Source organism: Lonchura striata, chromosome 17 (assembly GCF_046129695.1).
Source record: "Lonchura striata isolate bLonStr1 chromosome 17, bLonStr1.mat, whole genome shotgun sequence".
NCBI classification, from domain to species: domain Eukaryota; kingdom Metazoa; phylum Chordata; class Aves; order Passeriformes; family Estrildidae; genus Lonchura; species Lonchura striata.
In genome coordinates this window covers 1,514,616-1,529,154 of record NC_134619.1, presented here as the reverse complement: position 1 = coordinate 1,529,154, position 14,539 = coordinate 1,514,616, and the positions used below count along the sequence as shown (strand labels likewise).

Here is a 14,539-nt window from a genome sequence, read left to right as displayed (position 1 = left end):
TCCTCCACATCATCATCATCATCATCATCAAATCAATCTCTCCCCAGTCTTTTCCAGCAAACCATTTCATTTTTCACAGATAGACCTGGGGCGTGTGTGTTGTTCTACATTAAATCAAAAAGTAATTGTGTGTCCCACAGAGATTTTGCAATGTTTGGAGCATTTGCAGGTTTTGGAGTTGTTTGGGGCATTTGCAGTTTTTGGAGTTGTTTGGGGTGTTTGCAGTTTTTGGAGGACTTTAGAGCATTTGCAGTTTTTGTGAGTTGTTCGCAGTTTTTGGAGGTGTGCAGTCCAGATCTCCGCACATTCAAGGATGCTCACATTTTCACTTTTGCAGGACCAGTCTGGCTTTGGGGTCGGAGGGGTTGGGGTGACTGCTGTGCCACTCGGGGTTTTACAGCACAGTTCAGTGGGAGGCTCAGCTGAGCCGGGTCCTGCAGTCACCTGCAGCCACTCGGACTGTCCCCAATGTGCCACCCAGCACCGGGGGCCACCCGGCCGGGGCTGTGGGGAAGATTTCCACGTGGCTCACGTTCCCATGGACCCCAACAGCCGAAAAGGGGAGTAAAGATGAAAATTATTCCAGCCTGTATTAACTCAGCCAGCTTAGTGTGGGAAAACACTCTCAAAGCGCTTCTGCTTCAACTTTTTCACACGAGCCTTCACGTGCCTCACGTTTTACTCGCTGTTAAAAATACCACTGGCTCAGCTTCGCCCGATTCCCAGAAAGCGAGACTTTAAAGAGTCCTCAAACAGCTGAAGCAAACCCGCCTAATTACGCTGTCTGCATCCGCTTTTAAAGCCCCTCCGGCCGGCCGCCCCGCCGCGGGACCCCGCGCATCTCTCGGGGCGCGTCCCCGGCCACAAAGGGAAGAAGGAGCATTGTCCCGCTTGTCACAGGGGGGGAGGGGGGGAAAACTCGTTCCAGCACCTAGCCAAGGCGCAGGTGAGACAGCAGAGGCAGCGTCCCATGCGGGCGGAGAGCCGCGCTGTTTGTTTAGCGGGGCGGCCGCGGCCCCGCGGGGCTCTCGCCTTTGTCGCCCGCCGGGGCGGGCCGGGCGCGGGGACTACATGGCCCAGCGTGCCCCGCTGCGCGGATCAATGGGGCTGATTTGAATAATCTGTGAGCCCTTGGACTCAGGCCAATCAGCCGTCAGGGACCCATGATAAATCGCAATGCATTATTGATAATAATAATTACTCTGACATGCGCATTCCGCCCAAATTTCCCAACTCTAGGAATTTGTTGTGAAGAGGAAAATAATTGCTACTATTGCACGCTCCCGATGCTGGTGCACCATGTCGCGACGGAAGCAGGCGAAGCCCCAGCACATCAACTCCGAGGAGCAGCCCCCAGATGCTGCAAGTGGTGAGCGCAGAGGGGCGCGGGGCGGCCGCGGCTCGGCTGATGCGCGGAGGCGGCGGGGAGCGAGGGGCGCTTCCCGGGGGGCTTTTTCCACCCTCGTGCTTCGCCCCCGCGCCTTTCCCCCCGCGGGCTCCGCCAGGAGCCGACCCTCGGCTCGCCCCGGATTTTTTGGGGGGCCCAACTCCCCCGCGGGGCTGAGCGAGGCGCGGGCTCCTCGTTATTTTTGGGGGGGTTCGGCTTTGGGCGGCTGCCCCGCGATGCCCCGCACGCTCCCCCCGCGCCCGCGGAGCCTCCGCCGGGTCCCGCGTGGGGCCGCGGCCGCGCGGGAGGGGAACCCCAAAGCCTCCCCAGGCGGAGGGAGTTGGGGGGATGGGGGTAAGGGGTGGGGGAGCAGGGGGAGAAATTACCGAGAACTTCGGAGGGGTAGGAAATGGCTCGGGCTGGGTTTCCTCGGTGTGCTTAGCACTTTGTCGGGAGTTCGATGAGAATTTTTGTGGGGTTTAAAAAAAAAAAAATAGAAAACGGGGGGAAAAACTTCCACGCTCGGACTATTTTTGTTGGAGATCACAATCGCCCTGGACCTTTTGTAGCTTGACCTCCAGCCATCTTTGATTTCCGACTTCCTAAAATAACTCCGGTGAGCTAATGCGGGGTGTGCGCGAGCGCTTTGTATTTGGGCGGCGTGGGGGACTCGCCACCGCGGAGCGCTCTCCCCATCTTCGGGGAGCTCGCATTTCGGGGCCGCGTTCGGGAAAAGCAGAAATTCTGCCTGAAATCGGCCGGGAGCTGCCGGTGGGGCGGGGGAAGGGACGGGGGCACTCGCCGGTCCCCCGCGGGAGCGGGCCCGGGCTCCCGGAGCAGCATCTTCCCGAGCCGGCTGCGGGACCCGCGGCTCCCGGGCCCGCCGCGATCGCTCCCTCGGTGCTCGGAGCGGAGCTCGGGACGCTCCGCGGTGCCCGTCCCGCTCCCGGCCGGAATGCGGCGGGAGGAAGGCACGGCCCGCCCGGATGGGGACAGTTTGTTCGGAGTTGTTGCGGTTGTTGTGCCCGAATGTGCCCCCCAAGAACTTTCTTTGGGATGTTTGCTTGCTTTTGGGACTGGTTTTGTTTCCGTGCCTAGAACTGATCGAAACCCACGCACGTTACGGGAGCTGCTTATTCCCAGCCCGCAGGAGGTTCGGGCTCTTTAATTTTTTTTTTTTTTTCCCCCCTCCTCCCCCTTCTCTTCTTTGAGTCGAAATGTGCAATTGTTGGGTCCGGTTAATGGTGACTTAAGAAACAGCATGCTGGCCAGAAGGCAATAAATCCCATGTTTAATGCATGACTGTTTTCCTTTGTGCATATGGTTAGGTTGGGGGGATGGAGGTGATGTTTCCACATGTAAATCTCTGCCCGCTGCTGGAAAGGCACCTCCGGCCCCGCGCTGAAACAAAAGGGTTAATCACTCCTGATGCGGCGCTGGGGCGGGGGAGGCGTGCGGGAGGGAGGGAGGATCGCTCCACACCGCGCTCTCCGGGGCAATGGCCAGCTGCTTTTTTGTTATTGTTGTTCGGGCTTTTTTTTTTTTTTTTTTTTTCCTCCCCCTCCCGTTCTCAATTTTAACAACCAAACGCGGGATGAAATCCCTCCGGGAGCCCTCGGCGGCCGCCCAGGCCGGCGGATCTGCGGAAGCTGTGGCGCCGCCCGGGGGATTCTCCTGCTGCTCGTGGGGTGCTGTGGATTTGGGGGGTCGGGGCAGGTCCCGCACTGATCCGTGCGGGATCTCCGCTCTCCGAAATGCAACCCGAGGCTGCGGCTCCGACGGCTCGGACCGCCCGCCAATCTCCCAAATAAGTCTTGATATTCCCCGCTCCAGGTGTGCCCGTAAATAATAAGTGATGAAGTTGAATAACAAAGTCGAAATTCCGCAGGGATTTGTCTGGGGCATTAGCGAGGATATACACATACTCGTAATAATAAAATCAAGCCCTTATCTCCTTTTTTGCAAGCATTCCCTTTTTTCGCAGAGCGATTTGGGACCCACCTCTGTGAACAATGCAGCGGGTTAAAGTGTCCCGCGAACCTGGGGATCCATTAACAGGTCAAAAAATCAGCAGGTGGTCACAGGGGAATAATGCTACATACTGGAAATTAGCATTTCCACAAAGGGCTTGAAAATGCCTATTGTGCTGGATTGCTGCCATTAAAAATCGGATTCATTCTTAAAAATACAGTATCAAACTGCAACTTTTTTTTTTTTTTTTTCCTCCTTAGGGTAAAATTAGCGTAGCTTTGCTTCAATTGTATCTCCGATTCGTGTGCCGAGCTCTGTAGAACTGGAGAGGGATGTTGGAGGAGGAAAGGTTGAACAAGGAAAGCCCGAGTTTTGTGGTGGTTGATCTTAGGTTTGTCTCGGTTGCCCGAAGGCGCTGGCGAGGGTGGCCGGGAGCGCCGGGGTGCGGGAGCATCCCCGGGGTGCGGGAGCATCCCCGGGGTGCGGGAGCATCCCCGGGGTGCGGGAGCATCCCCGGGGTGCGGGAGCATCCCCGGGGTGCCGCAGCCCCGGGAAGGGGGAGAGGGTGCCGGGGGGCGGAGGGGGGCGATGCCCGGCTTGCTTTTCCTTTTACGTAAGTGAAACATTATATTCGTAGCAGGGATGGAGCCCTTTCGCCGCGCTCGGGCGGCGTGTGACGTTTTGACAGAGCTGCTGCTCTAACCTTTGCCTCCTCCTGCTTGCTGTGGGTGGTAAGTTGATGTCAGGCTCACAATTAGGACTCTCATGCAATTGACCTTGGCAGCGGGGTTTGTGCCGTTTAGCTCGCTCCCGAGCACCGTGCGAGTGTTTAAGTGCGCTCCGGGCCGGGGGGCTCGGGGGGCGGCGGGCTGGGGGCCGGCCGGAGCGACCCCCGTGGTTGTGGGTCGCGGTGTGCGGGGCCGGCCGGCGGCTCCGGTGGGTGCCGGGGCGGCGGCGGCCCCGCCCGGGGCGGCGGCGGCCCGGCGGGCCGTGAGTGCCCTCCACCGACCGGCCCCGGCAGCTCCGGGGCCGCGAGTACCGGAGCGGGGCCGCGAGTACCGGCCCGGAGCGGGGCCGGCAGCCCGGAGCCCCCGCGGGCAGCGCCGCCGCTCCCCGCGCCTTTCAGCGCCGGCTCTGCCCTTCACAACCGCTCTGGTTTGTTCTGCCTTCCAGCTGGATGTGTCGCTTGAAGTTGTGGATAGGCCAAAGGGGGAATTAGTAAGTAGATAATTAATTAAAGGCTTGAGAGAGAGGCCGCAAGCCCGTGAAATGCTGGTGATTGTGGGTGATGCGCGATTCTGCCTCGTTCTTGGGTAGGAAAAGGCAGCTGATGGATTCAGCCTAGAAAGCATCGAGGCCTTTGGAGTAGCTCTGCAAGTTGTCAGTTGTGCATCTTAGTCAAGAAAGTGATTTTTGTCGCAGTTGAATGGTGTTTGATAGTAGGAGAAGGGCGATTTGGGGCAGTTTGGAGTTTTTTGGCAGTCCTCTCCTTTGGAGAATAAAAGCATCAGGGAAGCGCGACCCTGAGAGCGACAGCGAGCTCATGGCAGAGGGTTTGTGTCAGGAGTGGAGGGTGGGTAATCAATCCTTCACGAGTTAATTTAAACCGGGGAAGTGCATGGTTTTTGTTAACCTTAAAGTAAAAGTAGTTGATCAAGTGTAAGCTGTGGGGAAAGTAACCTCACCAAAGGTATTAAAACTCTTCATTTAAAAAAGTGGGTGGGAAAGCTTGAGTTGTGTTTTACTCTAAGTCAAGTGAAATAAAGTTGAGAAAAAAAGTCATTAATGGCCTAGATGAGTGATAGGCCAGCAGCACCCTGCTTGAAATCACATCAAACCAGATTTACTTCACTCCTTTTACTGTTTTCCTTAAAAAAAAAATAAAAATTCAAGCAGTGTGGATTTTATCAGCCTTCCTTGTCGATGACTGCCTTGTCCTACACAATAGTGGATTTTATCCATCCATTTGCCAGTGATTCAATCTAACCCCCCTGCTGGGTTTACTGCATTCTTCTAACTTATTGGATAACTAGATGCTGAGAGATAACATTCCTGAAATTCGGGGGTGGGGAGATAAAAAAAAACCAAAAAAACCACAGTAGAAGTCCTGTCCCTGGGAAGCCTTTGGAGAGGGTTAAGTGAAGTGCACGAGGAATTGCCTGGCAGGGCAGAGCTGGGTAAATCCTGGGTGGGCAGAGCTGCCTTCCTGGCATGGGCAGCCCCGAGCTCAGCCCGTTCTTTCATTTCACTGATGGATAAATAAATCCTGGGTGGGCAGAGCTGCCCTCCTGGCGTGGGCAGCCCCGAGCTCAGCCCGTTCTTTCATTTCACTGATGGATAAATAAATCCGGGGTGGGCAGAGCTGCCCTCCTGGCGTGGGCAGCCCCGAGCTCAGCCCGTTCTTTCATTTCTCTGCTGGGCTCGGGTGCCCGAGGTGCTCTGATGGCAGCACTTGGGCTGGCAGAGGAGGTTACAAATCACGATGGGTTTCACAGGAGCTGTTGGGTTTTTTACAGAAATAGTCAATTGCTCCTTTGTTATTCCAGCTACTGTAAAATAACCCAGCGTCCTGCTTGTGAATTTATCTAAAACCCTTTCTTTAAGGCAAAAGGGAAAATAATGCATGACTTCTCTATTTGCCATGCAGCAAGTCGTTTCAAAGCTCTGAATTGAATTTATTCAGAGTTAAGCTAATGCTTCAGGGACACGAAAATATGTGACAGGGCAGGGCTGCCAACCTCTGCTGCCCAGCACAGGGACCTTCAGTGTACTGGAGTTCCTTTCTCTGAGATGACAACTGCTGCTCGGAACCACAGAAGTTACCAGAGAGCCTCAGAATTATGAAAATGAGGAGTGTGAGCTGTGCTGGAGATTGGGAAAGGGGCATTGAATTCAGTGTGATCTTATCAGCACAGAAGTAGAAAAATAAGAAGTTTTATCAAGGGAAAGGAGATAAATGATCAGATGCTTTGAAGCAGTTAAAGTTTGAGGACTTGTCTAGACATTATCCTGGAATATCTCCTGAGGGGTGGGCAACAGTGTTTGGTGTACACTGTTTTTGTGCCACTGGAAAAAGTAAAAGCTGAGGTTTATTTTTTAATATTTTGTGATGTGGAAACAATGTCGTTCTGCCTGGGAGATGGGACTGGGAAAGCCCCAAACACTTAAGGACATGGAAAAGAGGTTTTCATGTTTTAGTGTACTGCATGAAATAGGAAAGTCAAAACCTCTCAAACCAGTGTAGAGTAGTTCTGGAAGTTTGTCTTTTTTTTTTAATCTAGATACCTTTTTTCCAAGTATATCTACTCAGACTCGTGCAAAATGAGTTTAAAATAATTTGTTCTTGATCCTGGTTGACTCTGTTGACAACAAAGTTCTGAATTGTGTAGTAGTACTTGTCTGCAGGCTGGACTTCTCTGTGTTTTTAGAGTTAAATCAGCTTTAGAGACATCACTTTAATGATACCTGGGATGGGAAATGCCTGCTGCCATTCTTGTTTCTTTCACTTACAGGACTTATTTGGGCTGAAGGGGAAGTGTTTAATTTTCCCTGTTTAAATGGGAGGCATCCAAACATAGCTGCTGAGAACTCCCTTCCTCCCCGTTCAAGGACTTGTGCAGGTTTGGATTTATTGCTCTGCAGATCACAGCAGAGCAGGCCTCTGATACTTGGGAGTTTTTGTTATTGATCAAATGTTTATTTTTAAAAGTAAATTTTCACAAGCTCTTCGTGCCACACAACATTAAACAGTTGAAGCTGGCTTTGTTGAGCACACACAGTGCCCTTGTTGAGGTGAGAAATGGCAGAGTTTGCAATATCCTCCCTCAGAGTGGTTTTCCACCCCCTCCAGCAGGGTAACGAGCTCCAGTTGTCACCTGGACATGGTCCCCTCCACGTTCAGGACACACCCGGGTGTGGTTTGCCCACACTTTGCACAAACCAAAGCCACAAGGAGCTGCTGAGCTTCAGCTCTTCCATGCCGGGGGCATGGGGGACCGGGCTGGAGCCAGGAGGTCTGGGCAGGACAGAGGGGTGACACCGCTGGCCTGTGCCCACTGCAGCCTTGGCACCCTTCAAATTAGGGCAGATCCAGTCAGCTCCAGCGAGTCTCAGCCCACGGGGCTGGAGTCCTGCCCCAGCCCTTTCTGCCTGCCCATCTCTGGAGCTTTTCCCTCCTGAGCACTGCTGCCCTGAGCCCTGCCCTGCCTCCAGTGGGCTGAGAGTTTGTTGTTTGAGGGATGGCAAGGCTGAGCAAAAACATCCTGTTTTGGTTATCATTTCTCTTAACCTCTTGCAGTTCAGATATTTCCCCGATTTTTTTTTTTTTTCTTTTTTCCCCACGTGCAAATTCTGCTCATTCTGAGCTGTGGTGTGCTGGTGGTGGAAGGGCAGGAGTGGACTTGGAGCCCAGCTTGGCTTTCCCTGCCCCTTCCCAGAAGTGGGTGAGTTGTGGGTGCACTTGAAGGAGGCCTCGTACGAGGTCGGAAATGCCTTGGTGTAGTTTTGCAAGCAGGACTTGTTACTTGTATTATATTTTAATTCTCATAAGTATCAATGGACGGGCATTCTCCAGTGTCAAGTTCCGAAATTTAATCACGTCTGTGCTACTGTGTCCATGTAGAGATTACTGCTTGGGGTGTGTTGGCTTTCAAAGGATTTTAGAGCTAATTATTGGCATTGCTTTGCTGTTGTCAGCCCTCTTGGGTTGTAATTATTTTCATAATGATAAAGCAAAAGTCGTTTAGATCGGTACAGTCAGAATTGCTCAAAATTCCTGTGTCAACGATCTTGTATGAATTTTTGAGAGGTGGGTAACAAAGAATTAGGACCTGAAGTGTAAACATGTGGTAACAGATAACTCGTGTGTGGTGTTTTGCTCAGTGTTTCAATGCCTCCTCTGTCCTGGTGTTCCTTTTAAGCTGTTGCAGGTGCTGCCTTGCAGAACTGTTCCAGGGGATTTTTACCTGTATGAAAAGAGATTTTTTCGAAATCCCTTTTCATTGAGCCTTGTGAGAGTCCTTTTAAAATATGTTTTTTCTCGTAAACTGAACTGAGATGCAGATTAATTTTGAATTGTGAAGGAATTGGCCTCAAAACAAAGAGCAGAACTTCAGACTGATCTGCAAACTTGATTCCAGTGTCATGTACTTTAACTTGCAATTCAGGTGCAGTCAGTGATCTTAATAGGGAATGCTTGGTCTAAATCTACCAATTAATAATGTGACTTTCTTTTATTTTAAGGGAGTCCACAAGACGTCCCAGGTGATAGAGATGGTGAAATGAGTTCCAAAAGGTGCCGCACGGAGGAAACCAAAATCTGTGAGAAATGCTGTGCAGAATTCTTTGTTCTCTCCGAATTCCTTGAGCATAAGAAAAATTGCACTAAAAATCCGCCTGTTCTAATCATGAACGACAGTGAGGGAACAGTCCCCCCCGAGAGCTTCTCCGAGGCTCCTCTGGGGACCTTCCCAGGCGACCGAGTGGATGGCAGGACACGCAAGGACGTTCAGGCCAAGGGCTGCACTGGCTCTGTGGAAAAGAGAGAAGGAAAAATGGACGCTGAACCGGTAGGAGGAATGTACCTTAAAATAGAGCCCCCCCTCACGCCTGCGGCTGCCAGCCTAAGCTATCTACCCAAAGCCAAAGTACCAAACACTAACGTGACTCTGCAGACCATCCGCGGCACCAAGGTGGCCGTGAACCAGCGGGCGTCCGACGCCATCTCCTCCTCGGCGGCGGGCTTCAATGCCATCCCCATGATCCTGGAGCAGCTGGTGTGCTTGCAGCAGCAGCAGCTCCAGCAGATCCAGCTGACGGAGCAGATCCGCATCCAGATTGCCATGATGGCTCCCCACGCCCTGCACCCCTCCATAGCAGCTGCTACTGACCCGCTCAAGGCTCTGGGTGCCCACATGTCCCAGCAGCTCTCGGCTGCCGTGGCTTTAATCGGGCAGAAGGCGGGGAGCCAGAGCCTGTCGCTGGAGTCCTTGAAGCAAGGAAAACTACCTCACTCGAACACTGGCATTGCGGCCGCCAGCTCGCTGGCTGCTGGGCTCTCCTCCTCCTTCCCCCTGAAGCCAGAGGGGAGCCGAGGCCTCCCCGGCTCCATCTCTCAGTTCCCAAATCCTTTGCTACCTCAGTCCTCCGGCTCGGTCATCTTCCAGAACCCGCTTTCGGCCGTCTCGTCTGTGATGGATTCTGCCAAGAAGGGCAAGGGGAAGCCCCCCAACATCAGCGTGTCTGAAAGCAAACCGAACGCAGAGGAGCCGTTCTTCAAACACAAGTGTAAATTCTGTGGGAAGGTCTTTGGCAACGACAGTGCCCTGCAGATCCACCTCCGCTCCCACACTGGGGAAAGACCCTATAAATGCAACATCTGTGGGAACCGCTTCACGACCAAAGGAAACCTCAAAGTGCATTTTCAGCGTCACAAAGACAAGTACCCCCACATAAAGATGAATCCTTACCCAGTTCCTGAGCACCTGGACAATGTTCCTACCAGCACTGGAATCCCGTACGGGATGTCTGTGCCACTGGATGAGTCCAACCTGATTGTGGACAGCAAACCTCTCCTAACAACTCTGCCTACCTCCGTGGCCAGCGGCGCGCCTCAGAGCATCTCCAGCCTGGCAGGCATCAAGGAGGCTCTGCCTGGTCCGTTCTCAAGCGAGCTGCAGTCAAGGCCCTCTCCCGAAAGCGAGGGTGGCTCCTCCTCGTCGGGGGCGGTCGGTCACGAGTCGGGAACGGAGCAGAGCTTGAGCTCACCACAAGCTGCCTGCAGCGTGAGCATCTTCCACGTAGGTGGGTCAAACGAGCAAGGCTCAGAGACATCAAAGCTCCAGCAGCTGGTTGAAAATATCGACAAATCCACTGCTGACCCCAACGAGTGCCTGATCTGCCACAGAGTGCTGAGCTGCCAGAGCTCGCTGAAAATGCATTACCGCACCCACACTGGGGAGAGGCCCTTCAAGTGCAAGATCTGCGGCCGTGCCTTCTCCACTAAAGGGAACCTTAAAACCCACTACGGCGTCCACCGGGCCAATACCCCCTTGAAGATGCAGCATTCGTGCCCCATTTGCCAGAAGAAGTTCACCAATGCCGTGGTGCTGCAGCAGCACATCCGCATGCACATGGGCGGGCAGATCCCCAACACGCCGATGCCAGAACCCCCCTGCGACAGCGCCGAGGCCGAGGCCGCCGCGCCCGAGAAGAACGGAGACGTCGGGCGCCCGGAGGAGACGGTGGAAAGCATAGACATGGAAGACGACGTGGACTCTCAGGATGGCCCCAGGAGCTCTTCCAAGCCTCCCACTCCGTACGATGCGCAGTCAGAGTCGCCCGCCTTCTCAGGGGTTGCAGCGCTGGAGAACCAGATGAAGATGGTCGCCTCCTCTCTGAGCTTGCAGCGGCAGAGCAGCCTCAAGTCCAGCGACAACGGCTCGGCAGAGAGCGATGGCATGACCAACGACTCGTCCTCGGTGGCGGGTGACGCCGACTACCAGAACGGCAGGAGCCCCGCCGCCTCCGAGGCCGCGTCCCTGCAGGCGCCGTCCCCGGCCAACAGCCAGGCTGAGAGCGTCAGGTCCAAGTCGCCTGCCTTCAACACCCAGGAGGATGCAGGCACGGGCAGCAAGTCGGAGGCTCCCGAGAATGCTCCTGCAGAAGTGGAAGGGGTTGTCGGCGCGTTGGATTTAACCTACGGCAATATTGGTCGCAAGGTCATTAAGGAAGAGCCTGGGCTACACTTTGCAAATGGAGAATATGGTGAGCAAGGCAAAATGCTGCCAGGGATTTGGGGTGGGGCAGTAGGAAATCAATCCTAAAAGGACCAGCAGTAGAACAAAACTTGCTCAGCTTTCCCCTCTTCCTGCTCTGTTTGGATAAGGCCCTGTAAAGTTTTCCTGATTAAGACCCAAAATTCAAAGGCTTAACTGCTGTCATCTCCTTAAAATTAATGCAGACTGTGCCCTCTCTGTCTTTCATGGGCCCACTTAACATGTCCTTATAGTTCTTTAAAAATACACATTTGTGTTTTAAGGGAAAACTGCTTATCCCAGGAGTGTGACATGGAGACCCTAAAATAGTTTGTGGGGTTTTCAGGCTCTTTAGCATTGAGGTGTTAGGGTCGATCTAAATGTGGCCGGAAGATTTTGTATTTCAATCTCACCAACAAACCCAGGAATGAACTAATCAGTTTTAGGGTATCCTGGGAAGTGTGGTGCCCTCTGCAGATGTGCTCTTCAGGCACACACAGCTTCAAAGGCGGGGCCTGGAGTCTCAGCCAGGCTTAAGTTTGGCAGCAGAATTAGGCTGGGATAAGCATCACCTTTGCTTTCTTTCCAGGTCGAAGCAGTATTCCAGCTGCTTTTGTCAGAGCCCCACCAGCCCTGATAAAAATGGAGCTGCCCAGCGATCGTCCCCTCAGCACTGGCCACTTCATTGGCCCTCCAGCTCTGTCCCCTGGGGTCGCCCCTCTGCTGGTGCCACGCCCCAAGTTCTGCCGTCCTGCCAAACAGCACATCTGCACTACCTGTGGGAAGAACTTCTCCTCTGCCAGCGCCCTGCAGATCCACGAGCGCACCCACACCGGGGAGAAGCCCTTTGCCTGCACCATCTGTGGGAGAGCCTTCACCACCAAAGGAAACCTGAAGGTGGGTCCTGTCTGTTGTCATCTCCTTGGTCTCTGAGACTAAGACTAGAGATGGAAAGGCTGTTTCTGATATTTGACCTGCCTCTGAGACAGCACTGATTTTCTTTTAGTTCCTCGAATACTTACTTTTGACCCTTGTCTCCTTCCTGACTTTTTCCACACAGTTTTTTGTGTGCTACTGAGATCACCCACAGGTCTTTGCTGCCGTCCTTGACTTTCCTTTTGGGATGGAAGGGGAGGCTTAGCACTCACTAAGCAGATTGCTTTCTTTTTTAATTTGGATTTGGATGTGTCAAGACATAAGCATTCCATAGACTGCTACAAAACGCTGCCTGCTGAGTAAATGCATTACACTGCGCTGCTTGAAATTTTGTGAGATGAGAAGGGATAAACTAGGATAATCCTGAGATGGCAGAAAGTGCTTGGGGATTGTGGCTAAGCACATGCTGAAGAAGTGCTGTGAGTCTGTCCCTTTGCCAGATGAATCCATTTGCCCTGTGAGGGATTCAGCTCCCTCACTTGCACAGAGGCTTTTCCCTCCCTGTGGGAACCTCTTCAAGCTCTTCAGTCCTCTTGCATAAATGCTGATGGGGAGGGAGAGAAAATACTCTGCAGTGCCTTGCTGGAAGCACCAGCAGAATGTGGTGTGGAAGATTTCAGCTTAAATGAACCTCTCTGCCAAATTACTTAGTGTTTTTTGGGGTTTTTTTTGCATTACCCAGCATTTTTTTTCAGTATGGTCTGTTTGCAGCAGATAATGTGGTTTCTGTTTTGGGCAGAGAGAGGGTGTCTTTGCCAACAGCGCTTATTCCGAGTGTAAAACTGTCCTCTAAGCCCTCTAGCAGCCAACTCCAGAGAGCCACGGTGATGTCAGACAGTGAATGACTGTGTCTTACACGTGCCAGGAAGGGAGCTCTTACAAGAATCGCCCAACTTAATATTTACCAGAATGCAAACGGAGCAAGCCTGACTTCTCTGGGCTACTTGGCTGCAAGCAAAGTAGAATTCGGGTGCGCCATGGAAGAGCTGCAGCATTAACGATTCTCTTTGCTTCCCCCCCTCTCCGGAAGGTCCACGTAGGAACCCACATGTGGAACAACTCGGCCAGGCGGGGCAGGCGGCTGTCCATCGATAACCCCATGGCCCTGCTGGGCAACGACCCCAAGAAGGTGTCGGAGATGTTCCCCAAGGAGATGGTGGCGCCCTCGGTGAGCATCGACCCCGCCGTGTGGAACCAGTACGCGGCCGTGCTCAGCAACGGGCTGGCCGTGAAAACCAACGAGATCTCGGTGATCCAGAGCGGGGCCCTGCCCGTGCCCGTGCCCGGGGGCTCGCCCGTGAACTCCGGCCCGGCCTCCAAGGCGGACCCGGGCCAGGCTGGCGCCGCCTCGGAGGCGGAGAAGGCGGGCGGCGCTGCTGCAGACAGTGTGCCAAAACACCAGTTCCCTCTCTTCCTGGAGGAGAACAAAATCGCCGTTAGCTAAAGACTCGAGAGGAGTTGACCTACACAAAGAACAAATATATATAGACGCAAACATATATTTTTAAGAGATTCCACTTCGGCCTCCTATTTTCCTATCAACGTGCAAATGATTTTATGGTTGTCTTTGTAAGAGTTGCCCAGAGTACAATCATGACGTTGCTTTGCAAATAGTAATTAATAAAGAATAGGATTTCCTTCTATTTGGAAAGATGCGGGTCTTGCAAAGTAGTTCTTACGTGTGACTTTAATGTGTACAAGCCTTACAGAAGTTTCTACAACTTGAAATTCCAAAGGTTAGACTATTTACCTCTTTGTTTAGAGTGATAATGGGGGTTTTGAATAGAGTGGAAACAACCTACTGTTGATGGAAAAGCTTCTATTTACTGATGAGAAATGGAAACTATTGATGCGGGTAAATATCCTAGAATGTCTGCCACCCTCTTAGAATTTTTCTGTTTGGATTTTTGGCTCTGTGTGGTTTCTGAATGTACTTTTTCTTAATAATTGCTATGAAAACTACAAAGTTGGTTTTTTTTTTTTTAATTCCTTTGGTTTTTTTGCCTCAGAAGTTCTATGAAAAGGAAGTTGCTGTTTTTCTTTAGTCACTGCTATTAAGTAATTAATTGTGTTGTTGACTGCTGCTTATTTAATACTACTACTAGGACAGTCCTTCAAGTATAGTGCCAAAATTCCTGCTTCCAAAGATGTGCAGTTTTTCCTAGATGTTTTATTTCAATACCAAGAGCCCCAAACAAGCATGGGTGGGTATGTATATACTTTTTTTTTTATTGTTGTCTCCTCTTGAAAGGGAAGGCTTGCCTTGGGAAGTCAGGTCTGAAAGCTCTGCAAGGAATCTCAGGTGACTGTTGCAATTTGCCATGGGAACTGGTTTCCTTAGCAAGAGACTTTTTTTTTTTTTTTTTCGTTTGGGTAATTTAGGAGATCAGTCTATGTAAACCTGTATTTAAATATGAAGTATTCATGCTTAGGTTAAATGTTTTGTGGGTTTTTGGATGGCATTCCTACTCTGGTCATTAAGGCTTTTTTG

At 52.3% G+C, this 14,539-nt stretch overlaps 1 protein-coding gene across 1 annotated transcript; it reads left to right on the top strand.

Annotated features, from left to right (window-relative positions):
- The first annotated feature begins 1,227 nt into the window (after nucleotides 1-1,227).
- SALL4 (spalt like transcription factor 4) lies at nucleotides 1,228-13,591 on the top strand. The gene is made up of 4 exons (XM_021534037.2): nucleotides 1,228-1,369; nucleotides 8,600-11,122; nucleotides 11,702-12,009; nucleotides 13,079-13,591. The coding sequence occupies exons 1-4, from the start codon at nucleotides 1,300-1,302 to the stop codon at nucleotides 13,490-13,492; spliced, it is 3,315 nt and encodes a 1,104-aa protein (XP_021389712.1). The 5' UTR covers nucleotides 1,228-1,299; the 3' UTR covers nucleotides 13,493-13,591.
- The last annotated feature ends 948 nt before the right edge of the window (nucleotides 13,592-14,539 follow it).